The following is a 22,897-nucleotide window of genomic DNA, read 5'->3' on the forward strand; positions in this document are numbered from 1 at the left end:
GGCTTGAAGTTCGCTGCTTCGTTACTGCTCATGGATTTTCTTTCTAAGTGCAGTTACTTCACTTTGGTATTTAAGTATTGTCTTTTTTCATCAATATTTTAAATACTGTTTCTGAAATTTCCATTATTGTAATCTAAGTAAAATTAAACACAGGCACAGAATAGATGGGAATTAGTCTTGTTACATTATCTGATTCACTGCTTTTAATTCATCCTATCCAAACACCTTCTTTTCACCTGCTTTAGTCACACTTTTCTGGATTTGGAACTCTTGAAAAAAAACTCTTAAACACACTTTTGTTCATACTTTTTTGCATCTTCTTATTCTTTTTGTTTTTGTCCTTCATCGTAAAGCAGTCTCATGGGTGCACACTCATGGAATATCAAGCAAATCATTCCGTATAAACATACGTTGCCTGTTTCAGTGCATACTGCTTAGAATTAACTGAAATTTGCTTTGTACTGAGTTTTGATCATCTTGGAGTCTCGGAGACAGAGTCAAAGTCTAAAAAAGATTCAGGAAAAACTATCTGCATGGCTAGATGTCACTGCAAGCTGGTGAGAAACATAAATTGGTTGTTATTTGTGCTATTTGACGTTTATAATCCAAAGTCTCACTAAATTATAACAACAATTGTTTGTGAAATATAAGTCTAATATTAACGAAACAAACAATCAAGAGTTTTCTCAAGTTAAAACCGAATAGTGGCTGTAGCGCTGGAAAGAGGAACTCGAACATTACTTGTGTATTTAATTAGTGTATTTAATTGATAATCTTACATTTTTCCTGCTGAAATTCAGCGCAAACACTCTGGTTTCCACCAAGACTCTAAAACCTTTGACAAGTGTTTGACAAGTAAATAAACAACCTTAAAACAATGTACATCACATACACCCGGATACATGATTTCACCTGATGGTGGTGCCATAACCATGATTTTCAAGAAATAAGCAAGAGCCTGCATGACCAGAGAACTGTATTTTTTATTGTTTAACTTATTTACATCTGTTGGATTACAAAATGTGGAATGTGGTCAGAATCAGAGTGAACATTTCTTTTTCTCGTGTGCAGAAAATGAAACATGATCAACTCTTTTTTTGTTTGTTTGTTTGTTGTTTTCTTTTCTTTCTTTTTGGCACATGGCACATTTTAATTACAGTGCAGCTGCCTGCTGTATCTGGACAATGTGCTTTGTGAGTTTTGTGCTCAATTTAGGCAGTGTTTTGCTTTCAAAATCTGTAAATCACAAAATAGACAAAAATAACTTACGGCTGAGGAATGTAAACCACCTGCAATAATGCCACGAAAACGCGGTTTATGAGAGTGAGATTTAGTTGCTTCCCAGGTGAATTCATTGAGGGCTTGCACTGCTGCTCCCTTTATCACCCAGCTCTGATACTTCACAGACTTTTATGAAAGATTCACCACACCTCAAAACACAGCTGTGCTGTAACCAAACCGAAGTCTAACATTTATAAGAACAAAGGCATGGAAACGTGTGTGTGCGTGTGTGCGTGTGTGCGTGTCTGAACTCAAAGTGCAAAACCTAAAAATAAAAAACCCTTTCAACACATTTCAACAAAACTGTTACCGTGAAAGTCAGGATGTGTTCCTTCTATATTAACATGAGAACACAACAGGACAATAAAACATCCCCTTGAACAACAACAACAGAAAACAGCTAGAGCCTGTGGTACTGTAGGGGTTGGCACCAGTATGGATTTTAGACGTTACATCAGAAATAACTGGTTTGTAAGAGAGACTTGATGCAGACGTTTATCACACATGGACGAAAGCTGGAGCTGCATCTCGAAGGCTGTTTTTACAAACGTTCGGCAGTCCTGGACTTTTTTCTATATATAGAGCAGCCAACTGTCTGGAGGATTCACAGCAAACGGGTCGTCTTTCCTTGAATTTTAGCAGCATGACCTCAATTTAATCATAAAAAAAAGTATTTCTTAGTTTTATCAAGCCCTCTGTGTCTTTGCTACAGTGATATTTATTCTCCCCGGCTTCAGTTTGTTGTTCTTCTGCCTGTTCTTTTCTACTACATCTTAAAAACTGACCTTGAGCTACTGCCGAGGATGCCAAACACAAACTATAATTTTGTCTCAAAAGTTGTCAACTGAAAAAAATTCATGGAGTGCCACATACTGGAATAATTTTTCCAGAGTTTTAAATAACTCAGCCAATATGGATAATATTTAACCCCTGGTAGCACATTACAGGCAGCACTGATACACACTCAGAGGGGATCGGCATCTTCTTGCGAGCACTGCTGTTCATCAACACTCATTTGTCCACTTCAGTGAGAAAAAACTGCCCTCCATTCAGTGCTGCTGTTAACCTCAGTCGAACCAACAAGAGAGGATGTGAGGGACGTGGAGAAAAGGCATGTAGAACGGGATCGTGAAAGGAGAGTGCTGGAGTGATGTGTGGGCGGCTGAAGATAATCTCTTAGACACCACAAGGTGTTGTGTTGCTATCATGGAGATTGTTGCTAGGCAACAGCATCCTTCAGATCATTTTTGTGCTTTGCCGTGTTTAAACAGCAAAGCGGTCTCCCTCTTCCTGTTGGTCACTAACTCACACCAGCTAGTTTGGCCGGGCGTCGGCGTCCCGACCAGGCTGGTTGAGGCTGAGAGGTTATACCAGTTCATCCAGCAGAGTTCCTATACTGTGGTGCTGCTCAGGCGGGCCGGCTATGGGTTTGTTGCACATGGGGCAGACACAGCGCACCTCCAGCCACTTTACCAAACACCTGCATAGAGGAACACAGACAGGACAGGAATGAGGAAAAAGAAAGCTGGACTAACTTCAACAAAATTTTCAGCGTTTAACAGCTTAGTCATTTTTTCACATAGTGGCAAGCTTATGACCCATGCATGAGTATGTGAGAGCCCTTTAGAACTCACTTACACCAGCAATCAAAATGCGATGCTGCCTCCATTCATGCGTAAGCAGCATTTACAGAAACTATTTCTAGGCTGGGGGCAGTTAATTCCTGGAGCCTGTGCTGGTTGTCTCACAGTGATGACAAGACTGCAGAAAGTTGGACCGAAAATAGACCTATGCACAGTCTGCCCAATGTGTCGGTTTTACAGTTTACAGAATGGACAAGCAGAATGTGCTTAAGCTTTGCTGGTGCTGGTATGCAGGTTCTGTTACCTTTGGATGGAACCAGGTTCCCCACAGTTTTCCCAGTGGTAATGGTAATAGATTTTTAAGTATGCTATATCTTACTGAAGCTGTCCTTACTGAGAAAACAGCTAGACTGGTATCCTGTTCTAGCTGTTCCTAGAGTCATGTTTTAAAAGCAAGAAATCTCTTTGGCCATCTGAATTGATCCAACTAAACCTGTATGCAGTAAATGAAGGATGCTTATATTAAAAAAAACAGAGTTTCAAATAATGGGATCAGAGTATGTACAAAAAATACCTGTCTGCCAAAAGCTCAGGCTTCAGATAGACCTAAAAATCGGCAGATACATGCAGATAGCTCTGGCTGTGAGCACAGCAGCTCCAGTTGCCTGCAGTTCAGACCTTGTGTTTGTGAGCTGGAGCCAATCAGAAAAAGGCTAAATTAAAAGGGGAGGAGCTATGGCTCATTTTAGAGAGGGGGATAACTGAAAGGCTGCACCGAAGCCGATTATTCGGAAACTTGCATGAAGTGTAGAAGTGTTCAAGAATAATAATGATCCTGGGTCCCTTCTAATGGACTTGGTATCCTTGAAACCTAGAAAAGTGTCATAACCCTGACAAAGCTGTTTTGGTGCCTAAACCTCAACAAACCACAGGAAAAGTTTAAAAAAAAAAAAAAACAAGCAAAGAACAACAACAAAAAACCCACGAGAGGTAAACCCCCACACAGATAAGTGTGTTTGTGCCACCTCTGCAACACCTGTCTCTAATGCAAGTGTCATCTCAGGAATGCTTGACACAAGTGTTTTGAGGCAATAGCAGTAAACCACATATGGTTGTTTACTTGGAATATTTGACTCACAGAACTTTTTCAGTTCTATTTTTCTGTAAGAGAGTCTTAAGAAACCAAAATGATGTCCTGCTGCCTTTGACTGTAGTTAAACCATGAAGTGGAGAATGTTTAGCAATTTATACCAAAACTACTGTAGCCCAAGGCTGCTAGCCCAGAATATCAAATTGCTCCTCTGATAAGGCCTCTTTGCTTTTAAAGTCTTCTCACAGAACCCAGAAAAAAAAAAAAAAACTTCTCACATTAAGAAGCATTTCAATTTTAGACAACTGAAAACATAAGGATATAGCTTTGCCTCTTCTGCAAGGTCTTCAGACCAGCTCTGTCTGATGCACATGCTGGGATCCTCAGCAGGAACCAAGACATGAATGATTGATGACGAGTACTCCACCAAAAATTTCCATTTAACTTTTGATCAATGGACTTCACATCAGACGTGACCATTTTCACTTTAACAAGCCCTAGCAGGTGCAAACTGGCAAACGAGTGTGAAGAAAGACACCACTGTGCTCTACTCACTTCCTGTGGAAAGCATGTTGGCATGGCAACACTCCCAGCTCGTCTTTCACTTTGAAGTCCTCCAGACACACAGCGCACGTCTGCTGCGTGAGTGACAGACGGAAGGAAGTGGGAGAGGACAGTCGTTAGATTAAATTATCCTGAGTCAACAGCTTAAAGCTGAACGCAAACAGGTAGAAATGTAAATTTCATTCTTACCCCATGAAGACTCAACTTTTTTGGATCTCCTTTTAAAACTACCTGCAGGAATAACACAAGATATTTTTAAAGAGATGCTTTTTTTTTTTTTAAATTAACAACTTAAATATCTTAAATTATCAACACCAGTCTTACCTCTCTGTATCCAAACCGCTCACTCTGTGCTTGGTGTCGTAGTTTGCTGTGGATGAGCAGAGAAACACATAAATAAACTTTGGCAATTTGAACAATGTTGCTTTAACCACAGTGTGCATGCATTTCTTGGTTTCTGTCTTAAAATACACCTGCAAGAAAACCTAAATTCTTTTTTAGAGGCAAATTTTTATTTTTAAAATAGATTTTCTCGATTCATTGATCAAAATAATCTTCATTTACTTTAAAGTGGACCCTAATTTTCTTCTGATTGGCTCCCCCTCCCAAACAAAAGGTTTGAGAAGCAGTTGGGTGGGCTGCTGTGCTCCGCTAGAGCTGTGAAACTCTGACATCATGCAGATCCAAGATGGGATAGACCCCTTAATGTACTCACTGTAACAATGTATATATTGCAGAAAATAAGGAAACAGATAAAAGCTCCCTCTTCATAAGACTTTTATTAACATCCTTAATTTTTTCAAGAAATATCTAGGGTTTAGCTCCAATGTTACTAAGCAACCACATACCTTAAGGTTAAATTTAGTAGCCTGGGTTCAACTCTGACTTGAGGCTTTGTCTGTTTCCCCAATTTTCTATGTAATCTTCACTGTACGGTCAAATAACGGCAACTTTCTTTATAATCAAGATTATAAATATCTATATAACCATGAACTAACTGCCAGAAATCCTTAATTTTTTGATAATGGAGTGTTTGTTGAACCTTTAGACAAAATATATATAAAAACATATCTAATTTTAATCTGCATATATGAGTTTTAATTTGTATCACATTTGCTCTATTAGCCATATTTTTGAAATTTAGTCATTAAAAATGTGTCATGCAATTTATATCATTTTTTGAGGGTCAAAAAAAGTCACGCTGATGATGTAGAATTCTCAAAAACTCACAAAAACACATGTATCAAATACAATACGCTTGGCTTTAAAGGGCTAGTGAAGTACTGTCTGCACAAATATATGGTATCATATTGACTGCTCATATTTTCTGTATGCAACTAGAAAAAATGGACAACGTGCAAATGGTTTTTGAGAAGCATGTCAATGTGGGACAAGGTTGAAAAAGCAAGCTTACTGATGCTTAGACTTATTAGAGACCATTTCATGCTGAAAATAGCTTAATGATCTTTCTGTAATCTCTTCATATTTAACTTATTGTGTAACCTTCTTGTCACAGTCAGTAGCTACAACAGGCGGGCCCTTAATGACACAGTTAGTCACACAGTTATGAGAGGAAGATTGCATAATTGTCCCTTGTGCTTCCACTTAAGAGTTTCACGCTCAGAAAGACACTGAATGTCCAAAAGGAACTGTAAGGTACTCTCATGTGAATCCAACATGGGGATTTCTTACATGCAGAACCCAAAGTGAATGCTGATTCATTTTAAATTAATTAAACAGTTTTAAAAAGGCAATTAGCCATGAATGGGTGCTTCTTGATGCATTCTTACTGTTTGTGCCTCGTGCTTTTTATTTGTTCTGCCTGTAGTTTCCTAATCAGTTTCTGTATCGGTAACTGTGGTTTATGTATTTTTCAGTCTTACAGGGATTTCAAATTGTAGCTTATGCTAAAAATACTGAGGTGTGTGGCATCAGTTCATCCATATACTCGCACATATTCCCAGTACTAATAAACTTTAATAAAAAGTTTATCAACCACTTGATTAAAGTAAATACAGTAGACCAAAAATAGAATATTTACACATAAAACTCGATTTTAAACTGACGTTTTGTCATCAGGTTGTTGGTCTCAGATTAAAAAATTGTTTGGACAGTGTTTAAAGATAAATACACACAGGCACATTGTTCACTCACTTAAGTAATCATACAACTACATTCAAAAATGCTAACACACACTTATGCGCACACACATGCACAAACAAGCACAAACAAGCTAATGAGTATGTTGCCTCTTTGAAACACCGCACCACCCCTGAAACCAACAATGGAGAGATCTTTATCACTTGGCGAGCAGTGTCTATTCAAGAGGTTATTTTTGGCCTCTTGTTTTTGAACCAACCGAACGTGGACCAAATGTCTGTCGCTGTCCGTAAATTGGGCCTGAAAGTATGTACAGCGACAACATCTGAGAACAAATTAAATGTTTATCTATGGTGATATCCTCCTAAGCAGTGATTCAGCGCTTACAGTAAGGAACTGACAATTTTTTCATTGTTAATGAAATTTGGTTGTAGTGTTTAGAACAGTTACTCCTAACATTTTTCCACGTGAACAATGTGAGGATACACGTTTTACTTGTTGAGGTTTCCCATGCTCGAATAATGATGTGAAGTGGGTGAAAGGGGCGCCATGACAGAGATTTCTCTGTTTCCCTCTAACCATTGTGCAGCAACATCTGCAAGACTTAAAATTCCTCTCAACAAACGTCAAAGCCTCTCATGCCATGTCCTGCTTTATTGTGTGCTCAAATACCAGACCCGTTACAGTGTTACAAAACACGGTTACATGCTTGCATTGCTACATTGCTACACCTTTGAAATATATGTTTGAAATACTTTTTACAGTGGTACTACCCTGGCTTTTCTAACACAGTTAATTCCAAGCCGATTACTTGGTTAATAAATTGATCTGCTAATCTGCTACAGTTGTATTAAAATAATCACATCGGAAAGATTTTCACACCCTCATACTGACAAAAATTTAAAAGTTACTTAGCTTAGTCTTTAATACTGAATATCATTCAGATTTTAAGGATACAGTTTTGGTGAAAAAGGCATGAATGCCGTGGTAATTTTGGACTTCTGATGATTTCAATTTCAAATTTTAATTTATTTTGGATTTTCTCCAATCAATCAAAAGTATACATACAGGCTCAAATATATACATACACCCCCATTAATATTTGATTAAATGTTAAATGCTACACTTTTGGTTGCCATGAACAAGCTTCTGACATAATTCTGGCTGGATATTTGAACACTTTTTAAAATGAGTTTATATAAATTGGCTAGTTTCCTTGGCATTCCACTTTGTTCCACCTTGTGAAAATTCCAGTTACCTTGAGGATCTGTCACTATTTCCTGATATGATTTAAACTGAGCAATAAATTGATTAGCCAGAAACAACTTAATCAATAATTCCAACCCTACTACACAGAGACTTTTACATAAATAAAAAAAGATGCTATCCATACCAATCAGGTGGAATTCTTCGTTAAAGGGAGTTTGACACAAATCTTTCATTCAAAAAACCTCAGCTAAAAATACTAAAAATACTCAAGGGAGTCTTAAAAGGTCGAGTGAGCACAGGCCGTCTCCTGTGACATAAAGTCCTTTGTCAGTATAACCTGGGGAAAATGAAGAGCCCCTCTTATGTGCAGAATATCAGTGAACATAAAACTCAAACTAACACAACTGAAAAGACCACCACCATAAGCAACTGAGAAGCACAAGGCTCAGTACTTCTACATCAATCCGAGCAGAGTTAAAACTGTAAAGGTCCCGACCAAGCAAGTATTTCCAACCAAGGGTCATCATAGGAAACTTAGAGTCCGTCCTGGTCAATGTTAAGATACTTCGACATGGACTCAAAGATGAAGTATACCTGGAGTGCAACAGTGACAGAAAACAGTTCCAGGCACAAAGAAAGATGAGAAGCTGCCAAATCTGTGAGCTCCACCATGACTCCAAGACTGCACTAAGCCAAGAGTCCATACAGCATGCCCTAAACATAAATACCATGCCTTTGGCCTCCTAAGGCATGGTCATGTCTCAACTCAATAAACAGTCTCTTTCCCCTCCCCCTTCTTAATTAATGGTGTTCCAACCAAAGTTCACCTATCTTGGCTTCGCACGCTCCTCCAACTACAGTCTTGTAATACCCGAAAGTTGGCACCAAGACTGCTGCATACACTGTGGTAATCTGTCTTCACCATGCTCGATGGGGCACAAACGTGGATGCCGTATATTAAAAAAAAAAAAAAAAACACCCCCAACATCTTTTGCCTTAAAAAGATGATCTCTTGGGAAGATCAGATCCATCCCCTGGGCTGAGATCCTTTCCAAGACTAATCTGCATGGAAGCAGCAGTGGCCAAAAACCGCATTTGCTAGACAAGCCATGGTAACCACATGACTGACCTACATCTACCCTTCGAAGCCCAGAAAACAAGCTGCCGATAGGAAAAAGAGGTGCTATAGAGAGAGAGAGACAGAAAGAGAGAGAGCAGATTCCTCAAAAAGGAAAGGAGAATTTAATAATTGCCAATCAACATTCAAACTGGGAAATGTGTGCACAGTAGGTTTATCTACTTGCTATCGTAGTAGGCATATAAATAAATGTACATGATCTTTTTATACTGTCCATTATTAGTATGGCTTTTTATCAGTAAAGCGAAACCAGAGAGGTTGAGGTCAGCACTCTCGACTAATGAAGCAGTAGTATCGTGTAACTTTCTGCATGCGTATCAGAAGAGAAAAAAAGTTTTGTAACTCTTATTTTTGGGGCAAAGTCGGAAACCATTTGAAGAGGTTTTCATTTCCATGTATTCCATAAGTAACCTTTTTATATCCTGGAGACCTTTGAAATAAAGGATATGGATCTCTCCCCATTCATTTCAATAGAGGTTAAAAAATAACTACCCCGAGGCTGCCAACGACTTGCTTGACTACACCTAAGGTCTCCTGCACAGGAAATACCAGCTATTTTGAACATCTGGCACTCAACAGATCAACCTGGCACACTGAGGCAACTGAAAGACGTGATAAAGGCCCCTGGATTACCCCAGCATCTGGGCTCTTTTGCACCACATGTGAGCAAGCACAGCCGTGGTGCTGAACCCCGCCATCCCCCAGTGCAAGCGTCATCATCTGACACCAAGGACAGCTAGAAAAACTGCTGACTGCATCTCTGTTTTCACAGTAGATGACCTCCAGCATGCCCTTTTCGCTGCTGTAGCATTTCTGAAATAATCATCCTTTTATTTTTGTTCAACTCAATCTGTCCTCAGAGTGTATGCAAGCGAGATGACGTCAGTTTAATGATGACAGACGAGGTTTAAGAAGCTCAGTTTGAGTCTAAACTGTTGTTAGATGCACAGTGTGGATGTAAAAGGCTGCCGTAGATGAGTAACCATTTATATTTCCATGTTTTCAAATTAACTGTCTGTTGCTGTTCTTGTTGTTTCTCTGGGGATTTCTGCAAGATCTCTCCCAGCAAATTAAAGTTTATTTTAGAAAGCCATTCACTTAACAGCTTAATATCTCTCCTCAGTCATTCTATTGTCTGGACAAAAACACATTACCACCTCCCTCATGAGCCTCGTGGATCTTAAAATATCTCTCTGACTAGCTGCTGTGCTGCTGAGTACAAACCCTGTACTGCACTGTAAGACCAGATGGGGACGTAATTAAAGATGTGATATTTTTGGTGTGCCCTTGGTGTGGAACACTTGTGTCTTTTCGGTCTCGTACTTTACAGGTACAGCTGTGACGATCCCAACTCTGTGCAAGAAGCGGCGTGTATCTGCTAAAGAAAGCTAAATCTTAGCAAACTTTAACCACTGCATCTTATTAAGGCCTTTTTGTAAATATTTGAATAATTTTAAAAGTGGTGGTCGGACATAGATTTTTAGGTCTCAATCTAATCTTACAGCTGTACATCACAAACACGATGACACACAGGATTAAGAAAAGAGCCTGTCTGAAAGAGATAATAGGAGACCTGCCCCCTAACACAGAGCGCCTTTCATCACTCAGTATTCATGTGATGAATCACCCGGTCTATAAATGAATTCACAATCACACTCCCACCCAAGAGTACCTTCAGCATGTTAATGGAGCCAAAGGAAGTGACTCGCTGGTTATGATCCTTCGGAAAGGGCTTTAAGAGAAACAGGAAGGATCTGAGCTTTTTCAGACAGAGCTGATGCTCAATTTGGTGGTGAAGCCAGGTCACAGAAAACATTTTCACTCAAAGAAGCATGTCTTCAGCATGTGAACATGAGTCAGTCCAAACAGAAACAAATATTTACCACTTACAATTTATCATTGTAGCTGCTGATCTTTTGAGCATATGAAGGACTTAATGGTTGAGGCTCAAAGTTATTCCAGATCTTGAATCCAAAAAGTGAAAGATTAATCTCGCCACAAAGTCCATTTAGAGCTAGGGTTCGCTTTAGGGAGCAAGCACATCAGCGAGAGATGCAGAGGAAAAATGCACGCCTCAAACGCTTTCCATTAGTGTTTGTAATGAATCTGTTTAGAGGATGGTGGTTTATGAATTGTCATTTTCATGCTGCTTTATGGTTGTTTTTTATTTTTTCTTACCCATTAGTGCATAGTTGTTGTTTTTTTGTTAACATCAGCTATACTTGTCATGGTTAGGACAACTTGTAATAATGGCCTTCCTTCTTGTTCTGTGGTGCCGCAGTATTACAGTGTGTGTGTGTGTGCGTGTGTGTGTGTGTGTGTGTGTGTGTGTGTGTGGGTGTGTGGGTGTGTGCCACTATTGTTATTATTTACATAATTATCACTATTGCTACTGATTTTGATATCACTTCCTTTTTTTTGGGTGCAAACACTAAGTTTAAAAGAATTACTCAGTGATAGTTCTTCTTTTTAAAAACTACATTAAAAAAATGTATGCATATATTTTAGGTCACTTTATTAGGTACACTTGTTTAACTGCCCCTGAGCACAAATATTGAATCCTTCAACCACATGCATTTAGCCATGTGGATATGGTAAATGGCCTGTATTTGTATGGCGCTTTACTTAGTCCCCAAGGACCCCAAAGCACTTTACAGTACATTCAGTCATTCACACACACTGGTGATGGCAAGCTACATTGTAGCCACAGCCACCCTGGGGCGCACTGACAGAGGCGAGGCTGCCGGACACTGGCGCCACCGGGCCCTCTGACCACCACCAGTAGGCAACGGATGAAGTGTCTTGCCCAAGGACACAACGACTGGGACTGTCTGAGCCAGGGCTCAAACCAGCAACCTTCCGATTACAAGACAAACTGCCAACTCTTGAGCCACGATCGCCCCAGTCATGGATATGGTCAAGACAACCTGCTGAAGCTCAAACAGAGCATCAAAATTGACTTCAGTGACTTTGAACACGGTTTTGGTTGTTAGTGCCGGTTGGTCCGGTCTGATTATTTCAGAAAACACTGATCTATGCCCACCTTCTGATGGCTGCTTCCAGTAGGATAACACACCACAAAGTTCAAGTCATCTCAAACGCGTTTCTTTAAAATGATGATGACTTCAAATGAAGCGCAGAGCATCTTTAGGATGTGTTGAAACAGGAGATTCACATCATGGATGTGCAACTGACAAATGTGAAGCGACTGTGTGACGCTGTCATGTTAATATAGACCAAAATCTCTAAGAAATGTTTCCAGCAACTAGTTCAATACGTGCCACAAAGAATTAAGGCATTCCTGATGGCAAAAGGGTGTATCTTATACGTTTATAAGGTGGGTGGTGAGTGTATATCTCTGTAAAAGAAGAAAAAATTAAGATGAAAAAAAAGGCATCAAACACAATGTGCTTCCTTTTGAACATAACCAAAGAACAGGACTTCTTTGTTACTATTTTCAGGCAGCAGAGGAGGAAATGAGATGCACGCTCGTAGATACAATCTGACATAAATACGCCCTTATTCCCAGCTTTCTGAAATATGTTGCCAGCATTAAACTCAAATGAGCATATTTTTAAAGAAACATTTTCGTCATTTAATAGCTTCTCCTGTGGTGTAGGGGTTTACATATTTGCCTGACAAGCAGAAGATCCCCAGTTTGATTCTGGAAGGATGCACTAACACTTTTGGGGTTGTGTTAAAAGGAGGATCTGGTGTATATAAAAAAAGAAAATCTACCAAGTCAAACATGCGGAGGTATCTGCTGTGGGGACCTCCTTGTGTAAAAGGGAGATGCTGAAAGCAGCTTTTAAATGATTTTTTTAGTTATTTCATTGTTTTTATTGGCCTCTTTTAAAAACATTGTCGTAGTTTGGACATAAGAGTGGATGCAAACACCTTAAAATACTCAAAGAACACTGAGTATATTTCAGAGCCTGTACTTTTTCACTTGACGTTCAGCTTTTACCAGAGACTTTTATAAAACAACAATCTTTTCTTCCACTTAAGTGACAAATGTGTGTACTTTTGCCACCTCTGCTGAATTGCCTTTTGGGATAACAATATTTTGTCTTAAGGAAATTAACTTTAGGTTTGGATTAATTTAGGTGTGTAGTGATGCCATTTATTTCACTAGATTTCCATTATATTTAATTATAAGAATTAAAACGACTGAGGAACAGAGGAGGGATGTTATCTGCACAAATGCGAATCAAGATTCTCGCTGACGTCCATCTTTATTCTGACGTTATTTTCTGTGATTCATTTCCCGAACAGCACATTCGTCCTGCCTGTCTTCCAGACAGAAAATGTCTTAAACTCTCTGGCATTTCGATAACACTGAAATTTGAAAAACATTTCAAATTCATTTAAATGTCCAACAATAGCACACCACATTATGAGACATCAAGCAATTTTCCAAAAACAGATGCTTAGTCATCCAGAGAGAGCTCAAGGCGAAAAACAATCCCTACAGCAGGTGCTGACGTTTCCTTTTTGTCCACTGTGGACCTTCATGTATGATGGCTTTATGTTCTCCAACTGTGCGCTATTTAGGCCGTGTTTATTCTGAACACAGTTTCTCCTTTCCTCACTGCTGTCCTCACACATTGTGACGGGAGGCTTCCTGTTGCCTCACATCCCGTCCTCCCATCCTCAACTCATCAGGGAGTTCACAGTCAACAGCAGGATAGGTCACCCTGTTCCTCCTTTTTTTTTTTTTTTTACCTCAGTCCCTCCTACAGTGTGTTTCTTGCCTGCACACACATACAATGTCTCTACATTGGAGATATTTAGGGATTACGATGTTGGTCTCGGAGGCGTAGTTTGGTCTAGGCCGGAATTCAATGCCTACAATCACAGATGCTTAACTTTTCCTGATGATTTATCATGAAGAACCTTTTATGTGTTTATTTGTTTTCCAACTAAAATAAATGCATACAAATAATTTACAGACATTTATATTTCCCATTGCATAGCTTAATAGGGTCAATATGGCCAGTTTATAAATGTATAACTGAATTAGTAGAACTTACAGTTTGTCTGAGCAGATCTGAATATGAAGTCTTTGTTTGTGGGGGGTAATTTATATTACTCGAATTGAGAGTTGGCTGTATTCATTGTTTGGCTGTATTTCAGGAGGGAAAGCAGATCATGTACTAATCGGAAGGTTGGCGGTTCAATTTCTGGCTGCTCCAGTCTGCATGCATGTCCTTGGGCAAGATACTGAAGCCCAAATTGCTCTCCGATTCATCGGAGTGTGAATGTGTGCAATAGAAAGCACTTAGTTAGGAGAAAGTGCTTGTATGAGTGAGTGACTGAGGTATTTTGTGTAAAGCAATTTATCAGAACAAGTCCATTTACTATGAGTCTGATTAAACTATGAAGCATTTTCTGAAACTGTGAGCTAAATTCTTGTAGTCAGGTGTACTTTACATACCATAAACCCAAAGTTGTTAGCATCTACAATAACCTAAGATCTTCTCAGTAATCAAACCAGATGAATTTGAAGTAAAGAGAAATTTCTCCCTAATATGAAACATAAGTGTTTATTTCGCTTGCCTGTAGTGCTATTTGTTCATCTTGGTTCTTTTTTAATTCATGAATACATTTCACCGTTTATTTGAGAGGCTTCTTCAGTTTAAAAAACAGATGGGAAGTCTTATCTAGCAGGTTTGTCCGCTTCAGTTGGTCCTGATGCTGCACTCCATTTGCCTCGGAAGTCAGACGTCATGAGTTGAGCATGTTCCAATAAAAAACAGGAATTGTCTGGTCCTTAGCAAGGTAGAATTACTCATGCATCACTCGCAATACAGAGCAATGATTTTTGAGAATTTTCTTTTTGCACTTACAAACATCGCGGCGCCACATTCATCAACGCAGCCTGGTCAGTGCTTTGCGTATGACTTCTTTAGGCAGACACAAATACACAACAAGTTTTAGAGGTTTACCAATCTTTGCATGGACAAATTATGCCTGATTCAGACTCCTTTCAAACCCTACGATGTAACCTTCCACATAACCTGACATGCACCTCTAGAGAAATATAACTACTGTTGGATCAACGCAGCCTTCAACAACTGAATGGCAAGCAAGCGTAGGGTTGAAAGCAGTTTCTGGTTATGTCGTCAGTTAGGCCATAGATTTTTCTGCAGAAGTATAAATCAAGCTTTAGATTGTCAAGTTGAGGTTGGTGGGGCTGTTCCAATTTTCCAACTTGAGGGTCGCTCCAGGTTAAAATTGCAACATGAAATAAGAAATTCTGCCTTTAGACTTCAACCATGGGAGTCAGTGACCCGCGCTATTGTTATGTGAGTTGTTAAGTTTTACAAGAGGTATGAATCAGGAGTGGGTCACTATGGTCACAACAGCCATTTAGTGAATTCTTAGTGAGACACTGCCACACTCTGACAAATGAGGACTACCTGGCTCATAGCTGGTGTCACCACCTCCGTTCAATAACTCAGTAATTCGCAGTGGACATAGGTTTTATCCTTACTCCTCTTATTTAATTCTAATCAAGGGAAATCAGATGTCTAACTGGGCAACTCTCACCAAAACAGGTCTGAAAGATAAATAGCACCACAGGCAAGATGAGATATATAACATTTATATAATGTTGTTTTGCTGTGAAACGTTAACATATCTAGAATCTGAAAAAAGGAGAAAACAATTTCTACAAACTCTGCCCTAATTTGAAGTGGATTAAGACTTTGGTCTTGCTGTACGATTCTGTTGCCTCTCACCTAATGAAATAACAGCAGAAGATGAGGCTCAGGATGAAGACAAAGATGCCTGTCCCGAAGATCACCATGTAGATGTTGAGAGGTAGGTCCTGGAAGGTGATGGGCGGCATGGTGCACGACTTGTTGGAGTAAACGAGTCCGAGACCACAGAAGCACCCTAAAACAACAACAAAAGCAAATTTACAGGGAGGGTATAGCATGAAACAGCTAAACAATGAAAGCCTGACACTAACACTAACACCCACACACACAAACACGAATATACCGCAAAACGAAAACTGAATGCAACCTGTAACCTCATCTCTTTTGTGAGGCTCAGACCTGCATTGCGAACCTCTACGAGAATACACAACCCGAGCCTTTAAACACAACAGGCGGGTGGGGGAAATGGTGTGTTAGACTGCCACTGTGCACATGTGATGCTTTTAATGTACTTTCATATATATGTAACAAAGTTTTTTGTCTGTTAACAAGCAGTTTTCAGACTGAGACTCACACACCAAGTTCTTGACAGTACCATCCATATAATCTACTGATACTTGTGCAAATATAGCACAAATGCAGCACTGAGCATTTTTTGAAGAATACTGCAGCATGAACCAATCCGAAGAGATGGTAACCTACGAAACGTGCCATGCTTTATTTATCCTTCCTACTTTGATGCTGCACCCTGCACACAGTTTTCAGTATTTGATCAGGGGTGCTTATTATTTTTATACCAAAGCCACTGTAGTCTCCGTGGTTGAAATGTTTGAAATAACTGTAAGTAACTGGATAATTTAACTGTTTATTTGCTCATCTGCATCTACCCTAAAGGATTAAACAGTTGGTTAATCGCCAACAGCACCACCCAACGTAATTGCATATCATATAATTCAAAATCCCCAAACAAATAAGGACTCATTAGCAACTGTGAAGCCTGGTAGTCTGACTGCAGGGCATAGCTGCAGAGGAAGATGTGGCGAAATCTCCACAAATGGAGCGCTATGTAACCAGATCTCTGCTTGACAAGCTGTTTTCAATAATAACATGCAACGGAGCACATAGCTGTGTTCTGTAAAAAAGGGGAAAAAAAGACAGAAAATTCTGAGCTGACTCTTAAAGCAGCAGGAAACAGTGACTTATGCTCAAAAACAGGAAATTAAGTTCAAAATTAGCAATTTGTGTAAATAAACTACCGATAATTGACTGATAATACCCTCCAGTATTTGAATTAGGTGGTATCCAGTTTTGCTATCCAAATAGATAAATCAGTCTAAAGTTTGACCTTTATATACATTAATAAAATAATAAACAGGAAATAACCTTAAATCCACACAAGCATGAACTGAGAAGCTGTTTTTAAGTTAGATAAACAGAGACACAGAGAGCACACTATGTGTTTTGTGCATCTGAGTGAGTAATGAGAAGTCACCATGTGAGAAGGAGCTTTGTGAGATCAGGGTCATGCTAACCCAGGGAGTGATAGTGAAGTGGAGCTCACGCAGTACTCGTCGCACTCAGGCTTCTCATGTCCAGATTAGAGCAGCAACAAGGCAGAAAGCTGAGCGAGTCTGCGGGTTTTCATTTTCATCAGACGCCGCAGCAGCTGATTCCACTGATTAGCATATTCACCCACAGACAAGGCGCTAAGTGAACTTAGCCTGTGTGCTCTTTCACAGAGACAGTCGTGGCCTTCCAGGGCACACACATGGAAACAAATTTAATGTAAAAACAAACTGCAACAAACTTAGCCTGAAACAAATTTAACACCCACTCCGTCTGCTCTGCTCTGTCTGTGGGTGTTCGTGTGTTATTTGTCTGTGCTTACTAATCCTGTGCTGGACTGACAAGCCCTCCATCATCATAGGAAAGATCGATTTTCAGCACCATATTTTAATTTAATTTAATTTCTAGACTCTATGAGAGGAGCTATGTATGCCTCTGAGGACCGAATAATTGATATTTATCTTTAAGAGGTTTCTCAAGTGGCGTTGTGACCCAACCACAGGTCCCAAGGGAAATGTGTACTCCCAGACTGGTTGGTGAGTGGTTGCCAGAGGTTGTTACAGCAAGCGTTTCCAGACAAGCTGATGCAAACTAAGAGAAAGTGCAGAAATCTGCAAGTGACAAAAGCTGTCACAAGGACATTTTCGACAGCCAATTAGGTACTACATGTATTTCCATAACTGGGGCTTTTTTAACTTGACCAAACTGTGTCATGTGGTTAGCAGTACACTGTAATATTTCAGTACTGGTCCTTGGTACAGCCCCTTCCACCTTCCTATTATTTTCTGCCTGTAACAAACAAAATATTTAAGCCATAGAAGAGCTGGGCTTCTGTACCAACAGATGATATTAGCGCTCATTCACATCACATAGAGCCAAGATTTAAATAAATAAAAAAACACCCCAAAACTGAGCAATTAGAGCGCCTGAAACCTGAGATTTTGGCTCACAAGGAGCACAACCTTTGAGAGGCTGAGCATTTTTAATTTAAGCATCCACCATTATAAAAATATGTTTATTTAACAGAAATTCAAGAAAAGCAGAATAGGTCAACTTACTGAAGAGATGGATGAACAGATGCAGGAATAGATGAAGATCTTTACCAGTTTCATTTCGCAGTGGGTATTATTTTCTTCCAGCACCACTTTTTAATCAATGAGGATATTTCCAGTTACTCCCGCAGCCAAAGTAATAGACTGACATTTCTATCTGACGCCTCTCCCGCCTCACAGTGGAAACAGCAGTATCAGGGGATCAATACTATCCGCCTCTTGGTTCCACTCGTGCTGAACAAGCAGAGCATGTCTATTAATCAAGGATCGTTGATGGCTGCGAATTCAAGTTCCACCACTTCACTCAGCCAGAAGCAATCAATGGCAGATACACTAAGAGTTGAGCCTGATTTTTAACCAAAAAGCCACAAATGCCTGAAAAGAGTCTAAAGAGGACAAAACTTTTGTCAGCCAGCCTTATGATTATTCATGTGACTGACTGGAGAGAACTCGCATCAGGGTTGGAAACTGTAGCACAGCTGACAGGCGTTGACAAAGATTTTAAAAGATTTAAAAATGTAAGAGGCCAAATAAAACCCACAATATTTTTAATAATGCTCCTTCCTTTTCAAAAAATATCTTTCACATACAATAATTTTTCATCAAATGTGCCCATGCAACACATGTGCAATTAACTAATAAGGGCCTATTAAGCTCTATTTGAAACCATTGTACTAAATACCCAACAGTAAGTATCCCTCTCATCGTGTAATGAAATATGCTATACAGCTACTGTCATTGTCATCCCCCGCTACCAGTTATTAGAGGTAGGCCTTCACTACCAAGCTTGATTTTTGTGAGGTCTGTGCGATCACAGCTAACATCATTAAATGAGAAACAACTGGCAAAAAAAGTCAAAGTTACCTTGGTTTAGTAACAGCTGATAGAACAGCAGTTTTGTCCAATCACCTACCAAATATTTTTCCCATATTCTTGCCGGTGATAGCCTTTCATGTCCTATGTCTCCTTACAAAGACATGCAAAGTAATTATACTGATTGCTCACTGGCTTTCACACTTTGTCAAAATTTAGTTTGCTTGTCTTTTTTTCACACTCTCTACTTCCTGTATGACTAGAAAAGGGGTAGAGATGGTGATAGACAGCTCCACTAGTCCTCTGACAAGTAACTACTTGCAAGTGCTTTTGTGCACAAATTGTCCTCTTTAGTCATCTATACGATTCATAATTATAGACTGAATAAAAAAGGGGTGCGACTTGCGGAGTCTGAAAGTGTAACCAACGCTGAAGTGTCTTGCTTACGGTCACCAGGGTTTCTCAAAGAAAAACAGGGCTCTGACTGGACTAAACACTGTCCTCTTGAGTTTAAGGCCTCAGTCACTCATTTCAGGTCATGTTGAATAAATCATTAAGTCCTTTTTTTGTACATTTTGGTTGTTCTACAAGTCACTGTGTTCACTTTTCCATCATATTGTTGCCCAGAATAAAACGCACTGGAGAAATCCAAATATTCAAACAGTCCTGCTGAAAGCATGTATTACTAATATTTTCCGTTCCACGATTTCAGCTCATTATTGTCACACCTCTATTTAGATGTGACAAAGAGAAATTTCTACTACATAAAATGTCAGATAACTATGTTTCTCACATTTTGAAATAAAGACACACCCTTTATTTTTAATTGCAGATGTTTACTCTCTCATAATTAAGTTATTTTTTTTACACTACAATTAGGTGGATGGATCAGACTGATGCTACATTCCCTGAATATAACCGAGGACACAGAAAGATGCAAGGCGATCAAATTTACTTCATCGTCTTTACACGTGTCAAACAATCTGCCTCACAAAGATCATCAGCATACAAAGAGACACACACAGTGAGGGAGAACGGTGTAAATGTCAGCTCCTGTATTCATGTCACTGCACAGCTGATGACACAAATCACCTGAGCAGACTCACAATCCAAATCTGGGGTATTTGCATTCAAACCTTTGTGCGTGCTCACCATGTCACATTTCCCTCCTCCACCTTTGTATGCGGGGAGAGCAGACAGCTATATTAAGTGATTTTTTGATTTGGTTGGAGTCTTGCATGACCAGTGACCTATATATCCTCAATCTTATGAGGCGCGCCGTTGCCATGGAGTAGTAGATGCAGAAAGCGGATGAAGGTTAGCTAATGAAAGTTCTCATTTCAGGACAAAGAGAATCCGAGAGATTCTCGAGTTATTCTTCAAAAAGGCAGGAAATTCCCTCTGAGATTTGATCGCGCTGTAAAATACCTCGACTATTGCAGTTTCCCTGACAGCTCCTATGAGATGCCTGCTGGGGTTTTGTCCTATATATGTCGTGTTCAAACAAAACTGCTTTCTGCTGTTGCTGCTGCTGCCTTTGCTAAAGACAGAGCTTCCCATTAAATATTCAGCAGTTCACATAGGGGGGAATCACTCAGGCCTGCCTGCATGGCTGCTGCTGTTTTCAAGAAGAAAGTAGGTTGGGGCACACATCTCACCATCACATGCATGAAAGCACGACATGTGTCACATATAAACAGCGGAATGAATAGGCACGATCACAGAAACACTGACTCACACACATAGAGTTGTGGCTGCCTGTTACTGCTTCATTTTTCCAGCAGAATGTTACTCTTTGATACTGTCTGTGTGTGTGTGTGTGTGTGTGTGTACTATTTCCCCTATGAATGGCAGGCGAGTTGCTGCACAAAGGGAGTAATTGTTCTTGTCTGAACACCAACAGTCCACTGAGGAGGCTGCTGTAGTTGTGCATTCAAACAGGCAAAGTCAGAGGAAAAAGACCCCCAATCCATCATCTTCACCCAGTCTCACCATGACAAAGAAACACTGAAACACAATTTCACTGGAATGAAGGGTTTCATTTTTGTTTAAGTGTGACTGCTTTTGTTCACACTTTTGGCCTGTTGGAAGATAATCAGCTGAAGCTGTGAAGAGTGTAAGTGAGAGACTGTAGATAAGGTCAGAGCAAACAAGATTACCTAGAGGCAAAACATTATACAAAGAGCACAATGACCGGCCTTGGGTAACTCTCTGGAGTGAGTTTAGGTAAAAATAAAGGTTCCTATTGATCAGGTAGACTCTTAACCTACAAATCAATACAAAAACTGACCAAATTTCTGATTGCCTAATCACCCCTTTGGTGGATAGCGTATTAATTTGAGGATTAAATTTGCATCCTTAGGTAGATTACAACGTTTATGACATGCTGTAATCTATAGGGCTGCAGCTTATGATAACTTTCTTTATTGGTCATTTTCTTTGAGTGTTGCGTCTTTAAAATATCAGTCGTGGCAAAAGACTTACAGCCAAAAAATAATGCATTCAAGCTTCAAATTAATGATTCAAATCTTCACGTTTGAGAAGCTAGAACTGGGTGATGTGCACATTGCAGCTTCAAAAAAAGATTGTTTATTAATATTGCTGCTGATTAATCTTCTGCTCTAACAGTCCTTCTCTATGCAGGGCATCTATAAGGGCATTTTCTAGTATTCACTCTGCACTTCTAACTTTTGCTATTACTACTTTTCTTTTCTGTGGACTTTGACTTATTGGACAGGACGAAGTATAGAGCTGCTTGTGGACAAGAAATCACTTATCACTAATACCACTACTATGCAGCTGTCTGCCTACATTAGTCTATTTAACGAAACTAGATTTTCGTGTGTTTAACATTTATCACGTTTATATGGTGTTTATATGTCATAGCTGTGGCATTATTAGGGACACTTTTAAGAAGAAATGAAGTACCGAGCACACAGCTTATGAGAACTCATTTTGTGTGTCTTTGTTAAGATCCTGCACATTGTCGTTGCACTCGGTGGGGATGTCTAAATTTAGAAAACACTGGCCTGAGTCAGTCTTGTTCTATAATCTCTGTTTTAATCCTACTAAAATAATAGGACGTATTGTTCATTATTATCACAGAGGCTAGCAAACCAAACAACAACAATCAACAACAACAACAACAAAAACGACTCCTCACCGTTACACCACTGAAACGGGTGCATCAATGCACCAGATGGAGTCCTTGCCGTCGGGATCCGATTCGTGTTTACCAACAAACCGCAGGCCTCCTCGCAGATGGATGACCGCAGTGAAGTGCACAAGTAGAGCCGGTGACTGCCCGCCAGCTGTGTCAAAGGTGAGCGAGACAATAGCAGCCGTGAAGAGGTCGTGAAAGACGAATAAAAAGGTGGATAAAGGGCGTTTAGTCTTTTTGTATCGGAAGTTGCTGCTGGGTTATGTCACATTGTCCGCTCGTCTCAAAAAGCAGAAATGCTGATGTGAGTGTTTCCCCAGCTTCTCCTCGCTGTCGCTGTTTTGACTCCGTTATTATTAAAACACGGCATGACACTGACCCAGCGGCAGCATCTGTGTGAGAAGAGAAACTAGAGCACAGGCTCGATTTCCCTGCTCCCGCCCCCTCTCCGGCAGACTGACGTCCAGGGAGACCAATGGCGAGGCCGGCTGTTCCGCGCTGTGGTGCGACGGGCTGGTGTGTTTCCTGTAGCTCATTAACGTCTGCAGCTTACTGATGCATATATGTTTTACAGCAGGGGGTCTGACTCACTGTAGCTCATGAGCCAATCACCAGTGTTGCCAACTTAGCGACTTTGTCGCTATATTTAGCGAGTTTTCAGACCCCTTAGCGACTT

At 39.9% G+C, this 22,897-nt stretch overlaps 1 protein-coding gene across 3 annotated transcripts; it reads right to left on the reverse strand.

Annotated features, from left to right (window-relative positions):
- Positions 1 to 963: 963 nt before the first annotated feature.
- On the reverse strand, positions 964 to 22,736 carry rnf122 (ring finger protein 122). 3 transcript variants are annotated; one of them, XM_005452173.4, is made up of 6 exons: positions 22,225 to 22,736; positions 15,709 to 15,865; positions 4,843 to 4,888; positions 4,708 to 4,749; positions 4,510 to 4,589; positions 964 to 2,761 (listed from the first exon to the last, which is right to left on the reverse strand). In XM_005452173.4, exons 1-6 carry the CDS (start codon positions 22,247 to 22,249, stop codon positions 2,647 to 2,649), a joined length of 465 nt encoding a protein of 154 aa, XP_005452230.1. In that variant the 5' UTR covers positions 22,250 to 22,736; the 3' UTR covers positions 964 to 2,646. The 3 variants fall into 3 exon arrangements, with proteins under 3 accessions (XP_005452230.1, XP_003446143.1, XP_005452232.1); XM_003446095.5 differs by having other exon boundaries at positions 4,510 to 4,592; positions 22,225 to 22,734; XM_005452175.4 differs by lacking the exon at positions 22,225 to 22,736 and adding an exon at positions 18,255 to 18,409 and having other exon boundaries at positions 4,510 to 4,592.
- Between the last annotated feature and the right edge of the window lie 161 nt (positions 22,737 to 22,897).

Source organism: Oreochromis niloticus, linkage group LG12 (genome assembly GCF_001858045.2).
Source record: "Oreochromis niloticus isolate F11D_XX linkage group LG12, O_niloticus_UMD_NMBU, whole genome shotgun sequence".
Taxonomy (NCBI): Eukaryota; Metazoa; Chordata; class Actinopteri; order Cichliformes; family Cichlidae; genus Oreochromis; species Oreochromis niloticus.

Excerpts from the sequence above, each read along its gene's own strand:
- rnf122 (XM_003446095.5), bottom strand. The coding sequence starts at position 22,249 with ATGCACCCGTTTCAGTGGTGTAACG. Across the intron at positions 15,866-22,224 it reads CCCGTTTCAGTGGTGTAACG|GGTGCTTCTGTGGTCTCGGA; the intron begins GTGAGGAGTCGT and ends TTGTTGTTTTAG. Across the intron at positions 4,750-4,842 it reads AGCGGTTTGGATACAGAGAG|GTAGTTTTAAAAGGAGATCC; the intron begins GTAAGACTGGTG and ends TTATTCCTGCAG.